The 21,905-nt window shown below is 42.5% G+C and overlaps 1 protein-coding gene across 1 annotated transcript; it reads left to right on the plus strand.

The window, feature by feature from the left end:
• The first annotated feature begins 133 nt into the window (after window positions 1–133).
• Window positions 134–21,669, plus strand: maza (MYC-associated zinc finger protein a (purine-binding transcription factor)). Its single transcript, XM_088341135.1, has 7 exons — window positions 134–2,311; window positions 8,848–8,998; window positions 10,090–10,466; window positions 11,341–11,621; window positions 17,463–17,526; window positions 17,600–17,771; window positions 19,071–21,669. Exons 1-7 carry the CDS (start codon window positions 2,279–2,281, stop codon window positions 19,373–19,375), a joined length of 1,383 nt encoding a protein of 460 aa, XP_088197261.1. The 5' UTR covers window positions 134–2,278; the 3' UTR covers window positions 19,376–21,669.
• Window positions 21,670–21,905: the final 236 nt, after the last annotated feature.

Below are 21,905 nucleotides of genomic sequence, written 5' to 3' on the forward strand. Positions count from 1 at the left end.
GCTTTCCCAATCAAATGATTAATAAGATGTCCATCCATCCATTATCTGCACAGCTTATCCTCAGTAGGGTGCTGGAGCCCATCCCAGCTATCTTCAGGCAGCCATGATAGGGCATTAAGGTAGCATAAAAACAACCCGAAGAGGAGTTTTCGTTATGTTCACTAATTGAACCCAATGTTGACAACCAGGACTGTGGTGACAATTACAGCCCAACTGGAAATTTGTGCATGAGCAGAGAAACTCCTGCGTGCTGTCGCTTATGCATTCCAGCTGTTGTGGACTTTACCGGAAACGTTTGATCTATAGATAGTTCCTAACCAAGGTGAACAACAGCCAGGCAACCCGAGTAGTGGCGGCTATGGTGGATGGGTGTATGTTTACCTCACTCATTATTATTGTGATTGACATATGAAATATGGTAGTCAAAGCTCTAGTTGGGCTGTCGTTAAATGTTTTGGGCCAAGTTACGACAACGAATATTCGCTGATGTACAAATGACACCCATACACACTGGAGAAAAGTGTTTGGTAGGGGTTGGGGTTTAGATATGACGATCTCTGGGAATGGTTTCGGTCGGCGAACTATCATTGACGAGGCGTTTTGGTGTGCCTGGGGCATCACCCTATGGCGTGTACCCACTATCTCAAAAAGGTGCATTGCAAGTGAGGTTATCGTTCTGGCCTCCACTCACCAGGTAACAGTACTTAGAAATAAATGGTGTTCAATTATTACAATTTGTCATAAATTATGTAGTTATGATTGCACGAGTTTTCAAGCAATATTTATTTTATTATTCATCATCGCATCATTACTTTGATAATCACACTATTCATTTAGTGGCTATAAATGCACCTTATTTTTATTCACATATGAATGAAGTATTTACTTCTTGTGTTCATGTGATGTTTTAATGTATCCATTCATTTAGTGATTGTTCTTTCCTAGCAGTCTATCCAAGTGGTGTTATGATGAGTCTGCCATTGAGTTATACCACCTGCAAAATCCAAGTAGATCCAGTCATAGCAATGGTCACTTGTAAAGATATGACTCCCTTTGACTGGAAAATCCCATTCCTTTTAAATTTCTTTTTTTTTTTTGTTAATCCCTGCCCCTTCCCTATAAAAGCAGTGGTTAGCCATTTTAGCAATGCATGTTAGAGATGACTTAGTCTTGTTCACAATAACAGAATATTCAGTTTATTTCTTATTTTACTTATTTGTAATAATAATTAAAAAACCTCAAAAGAACTGCTCCCTTCAGCTGTTGGTTCTTTGTCCATATACTTGGTCCAAATCCCAAAAGTTGAATTGAACACGCGACGGGACACTCGTTGTCTACGCCAACATCGGTAAAGTCACCCAAAAAAACCCTCACACATTCCTTCTAAATTTGAACTCCTCCCCCAAAAATAGTGTAGACCCGTGAAAACATCAAACCGCGTCTGGTAGACCCATCCAATATGGCTGACTGCTTACATTTGGGGATGCGCTTTACGTCACACAAAACTATCAATGGACCATCAGACAATGCAATCGATCAAAACAACATTTCAAAGCTTTTCGTCTGTTGTCTCTCAGTACGGCGATAACGGCTGGCTGGAAGTGGAAGAGCGGGGGGTGGGGGGTTTGATTCCTGTACCGAATATCTTTTTATTCGTCGTGAGACGAAGAACAGCTGATAGCCAACACTTTCCCTTTAATGCACCAGCGACGCAACGGGGCAAGACAAGATAGAAAAAAGGCGGGGGGAGAAGTAAGAAGGACTGCGAGGGAGGGAGGGCGAGAGGGAGCGTAAAGAATAAAAAAAGAGAAAGATGTCATCCAGGCCATTTAAACACCGAGGCGGAGCAATGCACCGTGGCCGACCGGCAGCGTCCTAGTTGGGGGAGGAACGCTAAGCGAGGCCGAGGCTTGAATCCCACGCGAAGGCCTCTTCCGGAGCTATTGCTAATAAATGTGTATCAGCATTTTTGATCATTTGTGATCACCCTCATCATCTTCTCCATCACTGTAACGCTACTTTGCATGCAGCGTTACAGAAATGACACCATTGATGCCGGAATGACAGCCTGCGTTTTTGACGCTTCTCAACCCATCTGCTTTACGGAAAAATAATCCAGAAGACGCAGGGAGTGCAATTTAGGCAAACATCGTCCATCGTTGCGCAAGTGTTTTCGCAGTTTCTTGTATTTAAGTGACTTAGCCGAACGCCAGCGTTTGTTGGTTTGTCCTCCAGACTCCAAGGCGGCCTGCCACTTGCTGACTAGCCGCTGAGCAGCATGGACACTTCGTGGAGCAATTTCCTCTTTCAGGTGAGAGTCAAGTGCTTTGTTTCTCTTTACACTTGAGGGTTGGACGATAGGGGACGGCTTGTGAATGGGAGGGTGTGGAGGGGGTCAAGCCCGGGTCAGGGTCCTCCCCCTCAGCTGCCTAAATCTAGGTGTCAGGAAGGATTGGTGCGGGTGGGGTGGAGGGCTTGAAAAAAAAGAAATGTATGTTCTGTTTAACTTGTTTTTATTGTTTTTCATCGTTGCAAACAAACAACATGAAATCAAGTTTACTACAGCCTACATTGAGTTGTGACTGGTTTAGGTTACTGTTACTAGTTACATCATTAAAAAACATAGAGAACTCCATTATCCTCTGGATTACTGAAACCCAAAAGTAGAGCCGAAAGTAAATAGGTACAAATTACTGTATTTACCCTCATTGAGGCCGACCACCTCAACTTGCTTGAAAATAACCTCATAATAAAAGAAATGGAAGAAAACATGTACACTAATTTGTGGAAACGTTGAAGCCTTCATATTTCTTGCATAATCCTGAGAGTTTGAAAACAAACACTTAGACAAGACACTCTATGACTATTCATTCTATGGGCTTCAAATCACTCGAATATTTCCTCCTCCGTTGCTTAGTACTATCCAAGACGTTTTCAGAACATTTGCTTAGTACTATCCAAGACGTTTTCAGAACATTTGCTTATAATTGCTTCATTGATATTCTGTTTGTTTGTTGTTCTGTATAAGCCATGCCCACTACTCACGCAATGTCTACCGTTCACTACTGGTAACACACAGACAAACTTCTGCATTTAATTTCACCCACTTATTTCAGTATTTTATTTTATAGTTTTTAATGCAGCTGTAATGCGAGTTTATATGGTAGTGAGAATATCCTCAGGGAGAAATTCTTGTACTCTGTGCTCAAGATGGTACCACCGTAGCTGTATTGACTTGTACTTTGTAGGGCCATATAAACATAACGATGTGGTTAATGGTGTAATGCTGGCGGACTAAGGGTTCATTAATCCATCCTGATCAAGGAGGGAAGAAGTATTCGATGGCGTGGAAATTTATGAACTGTTTTTAATAAGTAGCGGAGTAACGCACGGTACTTTGCACATTTTCTTTCATTGGCTTCCACAATGCGCTCTTCTCACAGGACTGTGAGTTCCAGCATGATCAGGTGTTTTGAAGCCTCAGAGGTGATTATCATGTCCAGGTGGAGCAATGTTGCTAAGATGTGAGTCAAGTCAAGTCAAGTCATTTTTATTTGTATAGCCCTAAATCACGAAGAGTCTCAAAGGGCTTTACAGATTATTACACTATATTACACAGACTATTTTTCAGCCGACGAGAAGAGTAGGTTATTCATATGCTATGGAGTAGAAGTGAGTTTTAAGTTTAGATTTAAACATTTCCACTGAGGTTGCAGATCGGATCTCAGGGGGAAGAGCATTCCACAGCACCGGTGTCCGGATGGAGAACGCTCTCGAACCAGCAGAACACTTCTTTGCTCTTGGGATCACCAGAAGACCGGCACTCTCAGATCGTAGGCTTCAGACCGGGACATAGGGGCAAATCATATCTGAAAGATAAGAGGGAGCAAGTCCATGTATGATTTTGTATAATACTAAGAGAACCTTGAAATCACATCTATGGCTAACTGGGAGCCAATGCAGGTTAGCCAAAATCGGTGTTATGTGATCGTACTTTTTTGTCCTAGTTAAAAGCCTCGCTGCGGCATTTTGTACCAGCTGAAGAGACTTGATTCTAGACTTCGGGAGACCAGAGAGTAGTGCATTACAGTAATCGAGACGGGAGGTAACAAATGCATGAATTATAATTTCCGCATCAGACTGAGACAGTATAGAAAGCGGTTCTAGTAATTTTCTTTACATGCATTTCAAAGGATAGATCAGGGTCAAATATGACACCTAAATTCTTAACTGAGTCACTCTGTGTGATGTGACATTTGTCAATGTTCACAGCAGTTTTTGAGAATAAGTCACGGCATTTAGATGGACCAATGACTAACATTTCGGTCTTTTCAGAGTTAAGACGCAAGAAATTGAGTGACATCCACTCTTTTATCTCTATGAGGCAGGCCTCCAAGTTTCCACAGTTTAGTGTGGGAGATTCCTCCAACGGAAGATATAGTTGAGTGTCGTCTGCGTAGCATTGGAAGCTGATATTGTACTTGCGAATAATATCACCTAATGGAAGCATGTAAATGCTGAAAAGAAGGGGGCCAAGCACTGAACCCTGCGGAACACCGCAGGTAACATTAAAGGGCTCAGATGTCATTTCACCATATTTAACACAGTGCGTCCTATCTGAGAGGTAGGATCTGAACCACGGGAGGACGGTTCCTGAGAGACCAATCCATTTTTCCAACCGTTCTAGTAGGAAATTGTGGTGCACTGTGTCAAAAGCAGCACTAAGATCCAGCAGCAGCAAAAGTGATGAAGCGCCAGAATCCATTGCCAGTAGGAGATCATTTGTTACCTTGATCAGAGCTGTCTCAGTAGAGTGGTTAGCCCTGAATCCTGATTGCATGGATTCAAAAAGGTTATTCTCGGATATGAAAACATTCAGCTGCTGTGCCACTACTTTTCAAGTACTTTAGAGAGGAAAGGTAGGTTTGGTCTATAATTACTTAAGATTTCTGGATCAAGGTTGGATCATTTCAGTGTGGGTTTAATAACGGCGGACTTAAAAGCTGCTGGAACTACACCTGAGGAGAGTGATATGTTTATAATATTTAGAACTGAAGGTCCAAGGACGCCAAAAAGACTTTTAATAAGTGAACCTGGGAGCGGGTCGAACTGGCAAGTTGTCGGTTTCGCCGCATTCACCACCTGTTTGAGATCATCAAGTGACAGTTCACTAAAACCGGACAATTTCCCAGGACAGCCACCCTGTCGTGCTTCTGTAGATTTCACCCCTTTAATATGTGTGGTATTAATAATTTATTTAGCAATTTCTTGTATGCATTGAATCTTCTTAGTAAAGAAGACCATTAAGTCATGAGCAGTTATAGGCGGTATAAAAAGTGCCCGAAAAGTCGAAATTTAGACGCTCACCCAACCGAATAAGTTCGTCCCTACTGTAAGTATTTTTGGCCACACATGTGTCCAAAAGTGAAAGCAAAAAAGACAAGAGAACGGCAATAAATAGAAGATTAGCTGGAGAGCAACTAGCCGCATGCATGCATCCATTCGCCGCCATGTTGAATCATCATCATTATCATCATGTGCTGGGGGAACCTTAGTTGTTTCCCAAGGTCGACATGCAACTTCCAATCAGAGGCAATGTGGAGGAGTCCTGTTGTTGTCTGTGCACAAGCCCTAGGTTTCTCTCCTGCCTTGATGAAATTGACTGCCTTGCTCAGGGCTTGATGGTATTTGCCAGTGTTGATTGCTAGGGCGATTCTCTCAGCAACTGCTTTCAGAACCTGGTCATAGCACCAGTGATAGCGATCATCAGCCAGGGCCTCTGGGCAGCTGCTCAGGAGGTGTTCCAGGGAGCTTTTTCCAGAGCAAAGGGGACAGGCGGGTGTCTCACTTTTACCCCAAACATGAAGGTTCCCTCTGCTTGGTAGGACATCGTAAACTGCCTGCACAAGGAACCGGGCACGGTGGAGGTCTGCTTGCATGTTGTTTGACCCGGTCACTTTAAGGTGTAATGTGTTCTCCCACCTTGTCCATGCTCCCTGCTTCCGGAGTGCGACTGCCTTGCTCACCCACTCTTCTGACACACCTGAAGAAGAGCCTCTTCTTGGAGAAGATGGTGTCTCTCTTTCCCTTGGGCCTGACTCACTTTGTCTTTGGGAAATCTACCAGGCAGGCCGGACTTGTCCACCTTGGTGAGCCACATTCCCAGTTGTTTGACAGACTCTTGGATGGCACCAGAATATTTCAGAGTTGATTCAAAGGGTTTCCCCAGGTCCTTAACTGGTTGTTGCAAAATGGTTGGGATTTCAGTTCCAGAAATCAAAAACCTGAACTTATCCACCACCTTCCTGCTCTTCAGAACCATGGATCTTGACTTTGAGGGCTTGAAGCTCATACTCGCCCATGTGATGAGTCTCTCCAAACCCTGCAGGACTCATCTGCTCCCAGGGACAGATGTTGTGGTGATAGTAAAGTCATCCATATATGCTCTTATGGGAGGCTGGCGAACACCTGGATATTGAACAAAGTTACGTGTTACTCCCAACACTGGTTGGGACAGAACCCTAGTCACATATGCGCCCTACAAAGCATTGTGCTACTACAAACGCCATTTGAAGTTATTACAGGGTGACGCCAATTTTTATATTCTAAATGAATTATGAGAGTATACCAATTACCATTGCTTGCATGTCCCACATACTATATCGTCACTGTCATGTGAAAATATGGACCCACTTTCTGTCTTTATTTTTGATTTTTTTTTTTTGCATTTATGGATCGTTTATGTAAACGGCTAATGAATGCAAAAATATGTACAGTAATACCTAGTGGAATTTCATAGTGCAATGTGTTATCTATTCTGATTGGCTGAACTGTTGCCCCATCCATCCCTTTTCTGCCTGTGTTAGCCATTGCGATTTTTCAATTTTAAGTTTCTGTCATGCCAAAAAAAAAGCTTGGACCAACTGCAGCCGAGCCAAAAAGGTGGAGGGACATGTTTTCTAGCGCCAACGAATTTGGACTTCCCTACCCACTAAAGGAAGATAAATGCAGTTTTCCAAACGTTGGGGTGATGGCGACAAAGTAACATGTGAAGTAAAGAGTCGTGCCCTTATAACATTTCCGCCCCCAGAAAGATTATCTTGAAAATTATAATTTGACAGTTGGTGGGTGGTTGTTCCCTTAACCATTTGAGTCATAGAGCACAATTTCCCGTGGTGTGTCATGGGTAAGTAAAGCCTGGTGGCGCCCATCCCTCTCCAGGTCAACATATATTATTTGTTTAAAAAAAAAAAGGTTCTAAACTACAGAAATGTCGTTTGCCAGACAAATGCTTGAGCCTGTAAATTTTTTTTTGGGTTTCAATGTATTATATATCACTAATTAAATAAAGGTTTCAACTATTGCGGGACCTTTTGGAATACAACCCCTGCAAAAAAAGATGGATATTTGTATATATATTTTAACATGTCAGTCACACACTATATATACAATGTAATATATATTATATATATAAAATATAAAATCATATATATATATATATGAGTGTTTTGCAATTACACCTGGGAAAAAAGCTAATTTAAGGTTATAAGTTAATTTAAAACTTAGAAATTTCCAGTCTGAGCTTGTCAAAACCATTCCATCAGGTTCAGGTCATTTTGGTGTCTTATATAAAGGTCACTTTGGCTATCAAAACGTGCAGCAACATGTTTAGATAATTTTGTTAATTCATTATTTCAGCTTAAATCTTTGTTAATTTCCATTCATTCAGTAAGCAAAAATCAAGTCATTAATTCAAGTTGAGACCCATTAATGGATGGGGTTTTTTCTAACATTGGTATGAAATACATTTTGGCTGAGCATTTTTAGTTTTTTTAAAGTAAAAGCAGATTTTTCTTTTATTATGTCGATGATATTTGCCTTACAAAAATGAATATTTAAGATGAAAGCTTTTTTATTGTTTAATGTGTTTGTTTATGTTGTTGTTACAGGGTAGGTTGTTCATAATAAAAGAGGAGCAATGAGCAGTTCCTTCAAAGTTATTATTCCAGAATATTCTGAGCACAAAAAAAGCTACAGAACAATAGTTGTAGGAATGCACAAGTTGAAAGACTGAAGTAGCTTACATACATACACATACAAAAAGGGAAGCCTGAAAGCTGATTGTAAAATCTATTACAAAGTTGAACAATAAAGGGGTCCCATATTTGAATAGAGCACTTTCCTGCTGATGATAGCCTCAAGTCGCTCAACTTTTGACTGAGAAAATCAATTGTATTTAGTTACTATGCACGAGAGCTGGACTTTGCTTGATGTGATCTTCCACCCTTTGCGCTGACACTCTGGAATGTGCTTGTTTTAACAGCTCATTAACAATTGTGACCCTGTGAAATGTCAGAGACTGCTTTCCCTCCTTTTTTAACAAATTACTGGAATTATGTAGCAGTTATAAATTTAAAAAAATATACAATCCTGACTAAATATAGGCTGTGACATATTGCAATGTTACAACAATATTCAGCATGCTCAAATTTGCCATAACTAGGCATAGGCAAGTATGATACTTGGTATCATATTTTTCTTGTTAGCCGATACCAGTATAAGTTACCTTCTAGTGGCCATCCAACAATCAAGAACCTGTAATTAAACTAATTGGAAATCGAGATGTAACAAATGAAATGTTAAAGAAATTATAATGGTGGGATTTGAAAGATGTTTTGAAAAATATGAATGTACATAGTATGTGGTATTAATATCGGTGGCTACTCAAGATTTCAGTGTCAGCATTAGTCGATATTTGATAATGAACATCCCTTGTCTTATCAATCGAGTAGTTGCGTGTAGTTCACCTTTGCTTTCTGTAAATCAGTTGTTGTGGGTCTTACACAGACGCCGGCAACTCCAGGCCAGCAGGAGGCGCCCCTGCAGGCAGAGCTACTGCCCGAGTTGAGCGGCTCATCCCAAAGTCCGTTGGCTGAGCACCTGGTGGCGCCGCCGTCCACTGTGGACACGGCCGCTCTCAGCGAGGAACCGCTTCCCGGTGAGGGCCTTAGTGAAATAAAACATCCTGAGTCTTAGAGCAGGAACACATTTCTTCCTACATTAACGATACAACATCATTATGTTCTTTCTGCTGCATAGCATGAACACTGATCTTTAATTTTAATTGGGGACCTTCTCTACCTCTCCTTGCTATTAGTGAAGATGCACAATATGCATGATCGGCACTATGATGAAATTCAATTGTACATCAAAGGCACGCATGTCAAAATATATATCGAATTTTCCGCACTATAGGCCATACCCCCAAAATAAAGTCCTTTCTCATACGTTTTTCAAACACGGCGCGCTTGACTCAAGGCGCATGGATTTCAAGCTATAGTAAGAGATATTGTTTGTATTTTGTGTGCGACTCTTTATACACTCACGATATAATTTAAAGCAATGATTGATCAGGCGATAAGTGTCACAGTCGCAAAACATTGCAAACAACAGGAATCGAATCAGAAAACACCAACACTCTAACACTATACCACCAGAGGGACTGATGACATATGAAAAGGCATTAATAGGTTAAACCGTGTTAGAGAATGGAGAAAACAAAGTCTTGAACAAAATACTATAAAAGCTGTTTTCCAAATGTGTACATATTAAACTGCAATGTTATTGGTGAAGAAGTGGAGAGACTGTTTTACCTATATGAGTGCACTATGCAAATCAGTGTTTGTGGCCTCGTAAGTGAAAATAGTGTGATAATAAGATTTAGATGAGTGATGTTTAGCGATATATCAATAATTGCACAATCATTGCTCAGATACATACTACCGTAAAACATTGTATGGTAGCATGCACCTATAATTCTAGTATGCATTTTCCAACTTTTTCCACTATATCCTGCGGTGTATATAAGGCCCACCTCAAATTTTTGGCAAAATTGGAGGTTTTAGATGCGCTTTATAGTCCAGAAAATCTGGTACTTTTGTTGAATGGAAGCAGGCGCTTTAAAAATCACAATCATGAACTACTTGTACATTGGAGTAGAGAGTGCTTTTTTTGCAGACCCTCTGTATGTATGTGTGTATAAGCACCACCCTTTCTTGTTGTATTGTCACACGCACATTTCTCCCACAGTCAAAGCTTCGCCGCCCAAAGCGCAGCGTCCTTCCCACATCTGTGCCACATGCAACAAAGAGTTCAAAAACAGCTACAACTTGCGGCGCCACCAATCAGTGCACACGGGCATCAAGATGAAGGACCGCGCCGCCCGCGACAAGGACGATATAGTCAAGGGGCTTCCCAATCAGACCATCCCCCTCTCCCTCTTGCAGCTCACCCTCCCATCAGAGGCCATCTCCTCCGATGGCCCGGACGCCCTCCCGCAGCCCGGCCAGCAGGTGTCGGTATCTGTGTCGGTTGCCCCGGTGACTGTCGCCATGGCGATGCAGCCGCCCCCGCAGACCATCCCGTCGGCGACGGTGGTGGTTGTGGGCACGGCCGCTGTAGACCAGGTGAGGAACTTAGACCTGCCTGCTGCCTGTGCAAATTTGACAGATGATGGAGCAATATGATGTAAAAAAATCTGTAAATGGAAGGATGAAACAAAAAAGAGAGAAAAATATACTTTGCAAATAAGAAGTTTGGTTTCATTGCAGGGGTGTCCAATTTTTTTTTTTAGTTAAGGAGCCACATGGTAGAAAAATATTCTCATGGCCTTGAGGCTAGGAGATTAAATAGAAAGAAAGAGAGAGAAAAGGGAATGGAGAAAGAGCGAAACAAAAATAAACAGAGAAAAAGAGAGAGAGAGATACAATGGAGAGAAATGGGAAATAGAGAGAAAGATGAGCAAGAGAAAGAGAGTGAGCATTCGAGAAAAACTAGCACAGAAAGAGATAGACGAAGAGAGAGAACAAGAGAAAAGGAAAGAGATAGAGGGAGAAAAGAGAGAAAGAAAGGAAAAAGATTGAACGAAAGAAATAAAAAGAAGGTGAGAGAGAAAGAAATCCAGCTCCAGTTTCTTGTGTGAGTGCCGCATTAGTGTTGTCTCGCTGGCAGTGGCGGTTCAACACTAATTTACTCCCTGGGCGAGATCCCCTTCCAGGCTATGTCAAATAACTACACATTTCTTAACCTACAAATGTTTAAAAAAACAGGTTAAATGGATATTTCCATTATTTTTGTCTATGATTTAAATCTATCTTTATTTTCTTAATGAATGAAGTTTTTCACCACGACGAGGTGCTAAATAAGACTCGCTATCCCTTTCAGAAAATGCTAGTACATAACCCTGAAAAATGGGTCGTGGGCTACATACAGCCCACAGACCATAGCTTGGACCCCACCTCGTTGATGGATAAAAAATGTGTTTCTATTTTCTCCCTGCAGAATCCAAACCCAGCTACTGTAGCGCCTCCCAATCCCAACGTAGGTGGCGGCGCTAACCAAGTGCGAAAGAACCACGCGTGCGAGGCGTGCGGCAAGGCCTTCCGCGACGTCTACCACCTGAACCGCCACCGCCTATCGCACTCGGACGAGAAGCCGTACTCGTGTCCCATCTGCCAGCAGCGCTTCAAGAGGAAAGACCGCATGAGCTACCACGTGCGCTCGCACCAAGGCGGAGTCGAAAAACCCTACGTGTGCCCTCACTGCGCCAAGGCCTTCTCTCGGTACGGCTCAGCTTCTGTCCTCTAACTTTTTCTTCTTTTTTCTTATTGATAGTTTTCGTGTGTCGTCACGCGCATCCTCGGATTTAGACTGACGGCCATATTGGATGGTTCCACCAGATGCGGGTCTACACTAATTTTGTTGGGTGTTCCAATGAAAGTGCAATGTGTATAGGTCCGTGCACACCTGGTGCCACTGGCGATCTGCATTTTGCTTCTGACATCAGGTGTTCAAAGGTTATTTTTGGTGGAAAATGGTGTGGCGCCATTGACTTCAAGTATCAAAAATGTTTGATATTTTGGCGTTTGGTTGCCAAATTCTTTAAGATTGTGGGGGACAGAGGAAGACGTCAGCTTGACGCATGCGCTCTAAATACAAAATAACGCGATGACATCTTTCATTGGAGTTTCCTATAATCTCCGAGGAACGATGACAGCAAATGCAAATTGGTCTGTTTTTTGAGTAACCAGGATTGACAACAGATCTGGCGCTGTCAAATATTGGGCTCACGTTTTACGTGACGTAGTTCTCATGTCATTTTTTTTGGCACATCAGTAAATACAGGTTTGTAAGAGTGCTTGAAATCCTTGGAAATGCTTGTATTTTAAAGTTATGTCTTTAAGGGTTGAAAAGTGCATGGTTTTTGGGTGAAGTAGTTGTAAATACTTGAAATTATTGCCATGTTTCTCAACAAGTCTGTTTAAATGGCATAGACACTGCTCTCTGGTGGCTTTGCTTTTCCATGTATGTCTTCCCTAGTGATTAACAGCAGCCCATTTAGTTAGTATGGCATCGTTCTAATAATAATAATAATAATAATGCATTTTATTTGAAAGCGCCTTTCCGGCCACCCAAGGACACTGTACAGACAATGAAAAAATACAATTTAAAAAAAGTTGTAAGCAAAATAATAAATAAAAACAAGACATAAAATCATAAAAACATAGGAAAAGGAGAAGCTATGTGATGTAGGCAGTCCTGAACAAGTATGTTTTTAGACGGAACTTAAAAGTGGAGAGAGGTGTGCAGTTTTGGAGGTCCGGAGGTAGATTGTTCCAAAGCTTTGGAGCAGCGCGACTGAAGGCTCTGGCTCCCATGGTGCTCAGGTGGGCACGGGGCACTGACAGTCGGAGGGAGGACGAGGATCTGAGGGAGCGAGTGGGGACGTGCACCTGGAGAAGGTCGAACAGGTAAGGAGGGGCCAGGTTGTGAATGGCCATATATGTATATAGGATCAGTTTGTAGCTGATGCGATGCTGAACAGGAAGCCAGTGTAGCTGTTGGAGTTGGGTGATGTGCTGCTGGGAAGATGTTTTTGTGATGATGCGAGTAGAGGCGTTTTGAACCAGCTGAATTTTATGGAGGGACTTTTGAGGAAGTCCGAAGAGGAAAGCATTGCAGTAGTCAAGGCGGGATGTGACAAGACTGTGGACGAGAATAGCAGTGGTGCGGGGGGTGAGGGAAGGGCGGAGTCTGGTAATATTGCGGAGGTGGAAATAAGCAGTGCGGGTGATGGTGTTGATATGTGAGTGGAAGGTAAGCATGCTATCCAGGATGACACCCAGACTCTTGACTTGGGGGAGGGGGACACTAAGGAGCTGTCGATGTTGAGAGAGAAATTGTTTACTTTGGATGAAGTGGATTTGGTGCCAAGAAGGAGGAATTCTGTTTTACTAGCATTTAATTTAAGAAAGTTTGTTGTGAACCATGTTTTGAGTTCGGAAAGGCAAGAGGTGAGGGAGGGAGGTGGGAGTATGGAGTTTGGTTTGCAGGAGAGGTAGAGTTGGGTGTCATCAGCAAAGCAGTGAAAGTGGATATTAAATTTGCGGAGGATATGACCAAGAGGCAAGAGGTAGACGATGAAGAGAAGAGGACCTAAGATAGATCCCTGGGGTACACCTGTGGTGACTAGGGAGGGCTTTGAGGTGAAGGATTTCAGCTGGACAAACTGAGTGCGGCCAGTGAGGTAGGAATGGAACCAACTGAGGGGAGTATGGGTGAGACCAATGGAGGAGAGTCTATTGAGGAGGATAGGGTGAGAGATTGTGTCGAAGGCGGCGCTCAAGTCTAGGAGGATGAGGATGGAGACTAAACTGGAGTCACATGCTATGACGAGATCATTTACAATACGGATTAGGGCAGTCTCTGCGCTGTGGCGGGGGCGGAAACCAGACTGAAAGGGTTCATAGAGAGAGTGGAGGGACAGGTGGGAGTGGAGTTGAGCACCAACAGTTTTTTTCAAGGATTTTCGAAATAAATGGAAGGTTGGAGATAGGGCGGAGGTTGTCAAAGTTGTTGGGGTCAGCACCATGTTTTTTCAGTGTAGGGGTAACAGCAGCAGTTTGGAAAAGTGATGGGACAATACCAGAAGAGAGTGAAGAGTGGATAATGGCAGATATGAGAGGAAGCTGGGAAGGGAGGCAGGATTTAACAAGGGATGAAGGGAGGGGATCAAGCTGGCAAGTGGTGGGCTTGGATTTGAGTATGAGGTTGGATAATTCAGCAGTCGTGGGTGGAGCAAAACTGGAGAGGAAGTGACAAGGAGAAGGAAATTCAGATGGGGAGGGAGCAGACAGGTTTTGATGGAGTTGGTGATGAATCTTAAGGATTTTGTGATTGAAGTACTCCATTATGGAGTTGCAGGTTGTTGTGGAGTACAGGTGGAGGGGGAGAGAATTTGGTGGCTGGAGGATTTTGTTCATGACAGAGAAGAGAGTTCTTGAATTTCCTTCGTTGGAAAGGATGAGGCCGGAGTAGTAGCTGGATTTGGTTTGTGCAATTTGGTCCTTGTATTAAGCAGTATGGGTAATGTACATGTCCTTATGGATGGTGAGGCCGGTTTTCTTATAGAGTCGCTCAAGTTGGCGGTTCTTTGATTTCATTGACCTAAGAGCGGGTGTAAACCAGGCGGCCGATGTGGAGAATGAGGCAGTCTTGGTCTTCAGGGGGGCAAGAGAATTTAGAATATTTGTGAGGCAGGCATTGTAGTGAGCAGTGAGGTCATCCGGGCTTGAGAGAGCGTCTGGGGGCGGGGAACGGTCAATAATGGAGCAGAGGGTGTCAATGTTGATATTTTTGGTATTACGAAAAGAAATGAGACGGGAGGTTTTGACAGTAGAGAGACAGAGTACGGTGTTAAAAGTGAGGAGGACATGATCGGATTCAGGAAAAACATCAGCAGTGGGCTTGGAGGTGGAGAGGCCAGAGCAGCAGATCAAGTCGTTCTATGATGCGTCATCGCCTCCTACGGGGCGTGCCCAACAGGACAGGTACATGGTAAACCTAAACAGGGATTATTAATCAATTATGAACATTTAATATGGGCCATGCAAAATAATAAAGGTTTCCCAGTAGTAAGCTGTAATGGGAAGAACTGAAAATGTAAGCTAAATATTCCCATCATTTTTACTCGACACCTATATGGGTAGAGAAAAAAATTGCATACGTAAAACCAAATCAATGATGTATTCTTGGCCCTGCAAATACATGGTTCACACTGGATTTTTTTCTTTTACTGGAGAATTTGGTAAATTGTAGGTCTTTAAAAAGTTCTTGAATTTGGGCACGAAAAAGGTGTGCGAATATGTGCTGATATTTGTAATCGCTATCTGACTATGTGACAGTCACTGTTGATTTCTAAATACTGTCACCTGGTTACTGTGGTGGAGGAGTTTGTGTGTCCCAATGATCGTAAAAGCTATGTTGTTTGGGGGCTTCAAGCCCTTGGTAGAGTCACCCATGACGAACAGATTCTAGGTGAGTGGCCAGGCAAAGTGCAGATAACAACAGACCCCTTATGACGACCAAAAACTTTGGATCATGATTTCCCTCGCCCGGATACGTGTTACGGGGCCCCCTCTCTGGAGCAAGGCCAGGAGGTGGGGTCCGCTGGCGAGCGCCTGGTAGCCTGGCCCTGCGCTCACGGGATCTGGCGACCAGGGTCATTGTGGGCATATTGGTTGCACCATGGCTCAGCGCCTGTACTTTGGGGTTCACCCTGGTAGACAAGAGGGTAGCCTCTTTCGGGTGGGGGGACGGGTCGTGAATGTTGTTTGTGCTTATGCACTTAACAGCAGTTCAGAGAACCCACCCTTCTCTGAGTCCTCGGAGGGTGTGCTTGAGCGCGCGCCACCTGGGGACACCCTCGTACTGCTGGGGGACTTGAACGCTTACTTGGGAAATGACAGTGAGACCTGGGGGGCGTGATTTGGAAGACTGGCCCCCGGATCTAAACCCAAATGCTGTATGATTATTAGACTTGTGTGCCCGTCATGGCTTGTCTATAATGAACACCATGTTCAAATATAAGGGTGTCCATATTTGCACTTGGCACCAAAACACCCCAGGCCGCAGTTCGATGATCTGTGGCCACATGTTTTGGACACTCAGGTAAAGGGAGAGGCAGAGCTGTCAACTGATCACCACCTGGTGGTGAGTTTTGAATGTGTTGTGAGGGTCTTTTTTGAGTCAGAGTGGACAATGTTCCGTGCCTCCGTTGTCGAGGCGGCTGACTGAAAGCTGATGCTGTCAGGTAGTCGGCAAACCTCAGACCCAATGGTGATCTCCGCCGGTAAGGGATGCTGTCAAGATGAAGAAGGAGTCTTATCGGGCCATCATGGACTGTGATTTGACATCAACCCCGTATAGTGAAAATGGGGCGCTGCTGACCTCCACCCGGGACGTAGTGAAGCGTAGGTAGAATACGTCGAAGACCTCCTCAATTCCACCATCTCGTCTTCCTCTGAGGAAGCAGAGCCTAGGGACTCCTGAGGTGGGCTCTCATATCTTTGGGGTTACAGTCACTGGGGTGGTCAAAAAGCTCCTCAGTGTCAAGGCCCTAGGGGTAAATAAGATCCGCCCAGAGTTCATTCAGGCTCTGGATGTTGTGAGCATGTCATGGTTGACATGCCTCTGCAACATCGCAAGTACACCGGGGACAGTACCTCTGGACTGGAAGACTGGGGTGGTGGTCCGTCTTTTCAAGAAGGGTGACCTGAGAGTGTGTTCCAACTACAGGTGGAACCACACTTCTCAGCCTCCCTGGTAAGGTCTATTTGGGGGTAATGGAGAGGAGGGTCCGTCAGAAAGTGGAATCTGGCATTCAAGAGGACCAGTCTGGTTTTCGTCCGTGCTGTCGAACAGTGGACCAGCTCTGCAGAGTCCTCGAGGGTGCATGGGAATTTGCCTATCCGGTCTACATGTAGGTCTGTGGACTTCGACTGTGTTCCTCGGGAAGCCATGTGGGGATGCTTCGGGAGTATGGGGTACCACAGAGTCTTATACTACCAAGACTCCTGTGACTGCTAACGATCTACGAAATCCCTATGGGCCACAATTATTCAGATGATAAAATTTGTTCATAAGAAAGCCCCAATGGTTGCTGAAAGCCTTTCTTAAAACAGTGCACTCTAATCTGGTGAGTTGAGGGCAGGGATGGGCTCTAAATTAACACAATGCAATCCGGGATGGGCCAGGCACGCCAAAAACACCTTGCCAGTGACAGTGCAACGTTCGCCAGCTGAAACAAGTCCTAAAGCTTGCTTTATTTGAACCCTAACGCCTATAGCACAGGTTTTTCTTTAGCGTGTATGGGTCTTCTTTGTGCATCACTGAACATTTGTTGTCTTATCTTAGCCTGTAACGCCAAACAGTAGTTTTGATCGCCATATTTCGAATGTCAATCAAGATAATAATGAGGTAAACTTACACCCATCCCGTATTGCCGCCTTACTCTGGTTACGTGAGATTACCTGATGGAAACTATCAATGGCCAAAATGGGCCCCTCGTTATCCGTCTTTGCTTGACTTCTCACATAAATGAAACGATGTTTGCATCATTTTAGGCCGGACCACCTTAACAGTCACGTGCGTCAGGTCCACTCCACTGAGAGACCTTTCAAATGCACGGTAATTCGCTCGTCTCTTTTTACTGTCTCATACGTGCGGTCTCGTTATATCGTTGTCGTTTCTGTGGACGCAGACTTGCACGTCAGCGTTCGCCACTCGAGACCGCCTGCGGGCGCATCTGATTCGTCATGAGGAAAAGGTGCCATGTCACATCTGCGGGAAACTCCTGTCGGCTGCGTACATCACAGACCACATGCGGGTCCATAACCAATCGCAGCATCATTCCTGCCACCTCTGCAACCGCAGTAAGACACACATGCACTTACATACAGATTCAGTCTTATCTTGAAAAAGAATGGCTAAAATGACAACTCTGATCATTTTAATCAATATTGGAATAACTAGGAATTCTTGATAATTATCAGGACAACAATGCTTTCACAGTTATCGGCCCCGAAAATAAATGAAAAGCCCTGTTGATTAGTCATTTGGAGCCACGCTAAAATATTTCATCAGCCAACACTATTTGAAAGAACCTAAGTATTTATTTTGTTCTTCATTATATTTTGATTTTCTATGTAGTAGTTGCGCAACTTGGTCGTGTCTCCTCTCTACCTCTCCTTGGCATCAAAGAGCTTGGCTAAGATAAGTGGCTCACGATTTCTTGTAGTTATAGAGGCTTCAGAACTGTAGTAAGTGTATTCATTTTGTGGTTTGTTTGTTTATTGAATTGTATACGCTTGTATGCATTTTTAATTCACATAGACACCAGCGCTCAGATTAGAATTGACAGCTTGGTCACAGTCAGCAAACGAGTCTCTTAATTATGACACAATATGTTACTTTTTCACATGATAAAACAGCCTTAATCATATAGATATGCACTTTCTGTTATATCTACAGTATATATCAGTGGTATGGCGCTCATGATAATATATTGTTCATATAGTGAGAGTTATTAATACAAAGTAAGTATTGATCTTATTGATTGATAGTCATAATGTTTATTATTTATTGTTATTCTAAACACAAATAAAGACACTCAAAACAAATTATTATTTTTTTCTAAATATAGGATGCAGGAAATAAAAGTAAAAAATCTAAGTTTTTAGCTATCGATAACTGTATTGGTCCCTTAAAGTAGAATTTAATTGGTAATTTTAGTGTGAAATGAAACATCAAAAACCACAAAGAGAATACAATATTTAAATATTGTATTAAACATGTTATATTTCAGCATTTATTTTTTTATTTGATTCAAATTTTGGTTTAGTTTTCCTTAATGTTTTGAATTAACGCATGGATTATTCAGAAGGGGCGTATTGAATCATTGAAGTAAATAATAATTCTTGTTCCATTTGCAGATATTTTTCTCAGTTTAACATCGTAACAGATTTTTCATTTTTTTACTGTGTAACAGCAAACATTGGCCTAAAAAGTATTTCAACAATTCCATAAAAGAATGAGCCTTGTTAAATTGGACTTTTTAGTCAAGGTACAGTACTACAATAAGACATTTCACTCAAAGCGGATTGTTGCGTTCTGCACTTTATTGAGAACCTGACGACATGTTGTCGCAATGGCGTTCCGTTTTCACTTTTCAGGCTTCACGACACTGACGTACTTGCGGGTCCACGCACAGAAGCATCACGGCCAAGAGTGGAAGGAAAGTGGCGGTGCCCGCGGCGGATTTGGTGGCGCGGGGCCTGGCGGGGTGCTCCTGTGCCAGCTGTGTGGCGTGCAGTGCAAGACTAGCACGCAGCTACAGGGCCACATGGGCACGCACGCCAACCAGGCCGAACCTGACAATGCCGATTCCGTGGGTGACTCTGCATCCGGCAATGACGGCGCTGTGGTGGGGCTGCTGGTGACTGATTGCTCCAGCATCAGCGCGCAGACTCATAGCTAGCACGTGTCGGGCAGCGCACGGAATGACCTTGGGGGCCTCATGATGAGGTCAAGGTGACCTTGTTAAAAACTCTTCGAAATTTGGAGTTGAGTGCCGTGAGGATGAGAGCTCTGTGGCTGTATTGGGAATTATTGTTACTTATTCGGTTGAGACCCCTTTGGGTGTTTATATTCATGCCAGTTTATACCAGCCCATTTAAAGAAAGGGATTGTGGATCATAATATCTCAAGTAAGCACAAAGCATGTGCAAGCAGCAAGATAGCAGCTTAATTTTAGCGATTAAAGTCAACACATAGAACAATTCTTCTGGTCTGCGCTTCACATAGATTGTGGGAGCCAATTTGTGGAGCTTTTGTGTGTGACTTTTTCGCCTAATATACAACGTCGGTCCAAATCGCGTTAGGAAAGGGTAAAATTCCTTTTCCTGCCAGCAAGTTCAATCGACTAAAACTGTGGCTCATACGGCAAGTTAATTTACAATAGCTTAGTTCACACATAAGTTAAACATGGGAAGAATTGACTTGGCCTTGCACCCACCTTAATTGAATTGTTTGTGTTGGAGGGATAAGTCATAATAATAAAAAACTTGATAATCAATAATCATTATTAACAGAAAAAATATATAATATATTTATAATATATAAATTATACCATACTAATAAAGTTAATTTATTACAAGCCAGCACTAGGCGCAAACCCACTGTCTATAGTAGACATTAGTAACAAACCCTTAGTATTTCCCTAAAACGTACCCTACTTACACTTATTATTGAAATGCGGCAATCTAGTAAATCTAAACAAGATTGGTGACACGGGCACCAGAAACGCAGACATGGGTGATGATGATCTCGGTCCAGTCTGTTATTTTAACTGCTTGAGTCCACAGGTTCCAACCTAACTTTTGACAAAAACATGTTTCCTCTTGTAATTTCCCAAAAAAAGGTGTTCCTAAAAATTGTGATTTGTTTTGTAAAGTCCCACTCTGAAAACGTAACTCAACATTCAGATTTTCTCTCGCTCCATTCAAACTCGTACTGCTACTCCTGCTGTTTTGTGTCAACAATGTGCTTGCATCCTGTGCTGATCGGGTAATGAACATAGGATGGAAAGGGGTCTATAAAGAAAGAATTTAAAAAATGGTGTCAAGATGCTGGTAACATTCAAGGGACAGTGTGTATTATTTGACCAATAGATGTCGCTGTAAAGCGTTGTGCAATTGAAAATGAGTGCTAAAAAGCACAAGGAAGAATACAATCTACGGAGACTCAAAGTGACCATACTGCACCAGTAAGATGGCCGACAGTTAAGTCAGCCCCCGGTTAAGTAAGGTTCAGGTTATGTAAAATGAATATACATTTTTGGTCCTATGAGTATTTTTAAAACTGCATGTTGAAAAGATAATTCATGTATTTTTGCTGATTTGTTAAATAATTAATGTTTTTTAATGAATTATTTTTAACACTAGTAGACACTAAACACACTGTCCCTTTAACTCATCTTTATCATTACGTATTTCCTGACATTTAATGATTTTAAGATATTTAATATTTACAAGGTTCTACAAGAAGCTACTCAATTCAACTCAGTTCCTGAGAGTGGATCACTTTACCCCATTGGAACAACTTTAAATATGAATTCTATTAACTAGCATGTTTCCATGAGTAAACCATTCCAAACACAGTGTTTGAAATGATTTCCAAATAACGTATTTCTGTAAAAAATATACATAATAATTCACGATCTAAATCTCCACTGCACAGTAAAAGCAATTCCCAATACAGCCACACACCATTTGGCACTATTTGTAAAATTTGAGCGGGAGGACCATTTGATGCCATTGTTGTGTTATATTGACATTTGATGCCAACCATGATAAAGACTGAGACAAGAACGTGAAAAAAATCACAACACTTTGTAAAAATGACTTTTTATCCTAAAAACATTCCATGAATGCTCTTATTTGTGTGTGTGGTGATGCTGGGATTTTACAGTGACGTAAGTAAGCGTGTGTGTATGTATGTGGTGTGTGCGTTGTTCGCGTACACTTTTTGTATTAGCAATGTTCAACTTGTTCCTTGATTCATTTGATGTGTACTTTATGGCAAACTGCAGTGGTGGAGTGATATGGAAGAATATCTGTGGTATTTTGGTTCAATTAGGATTACTGACTTGAATTTACATACCATGTTGCAAATACTCCACTCATTCAGTAAAAAAAAGCCAGCATGCAGAATTTTATTTATACATGTTTGTTCGCTTACAAGTCTTAAAAAGTAAAATCACAATGAAACTGATACTTATTGCATTTGTGTAATATGTATGGGGTGCCATCTGGGCCAGAATTCAGGTTCGGCTCTCACACTTGCACCGGAAATGCTCTCATACATAAGAGTGAAAGGAAACGTGTCAAAAGCTCACACATGTACTGGTCAAATGCTTTCGTATAGACTGATCAATAACGCTCACAGTACTGAAATGGTTTCATAAACCTATGTCAAAAGCTTACAAATATACTGTTCAAATGAAATTA

This window comes from Urocampus carinirostris, chromosome 1, assembly GCF_059441175.1.
Source record: "Urocampus carinirostris isolate Australia breed hairy pipefish chromosome 1, RoL_Ucar_1.0, whole genome shotgun sequence".
In the NCBI taxonomy this organism is placed as follows: Eukaryota; Metazoa; Chordata; class Actinopteri; order Syngnathiformes; family Syngnathidae; genus Urocampus; species Urocampus carinirostris.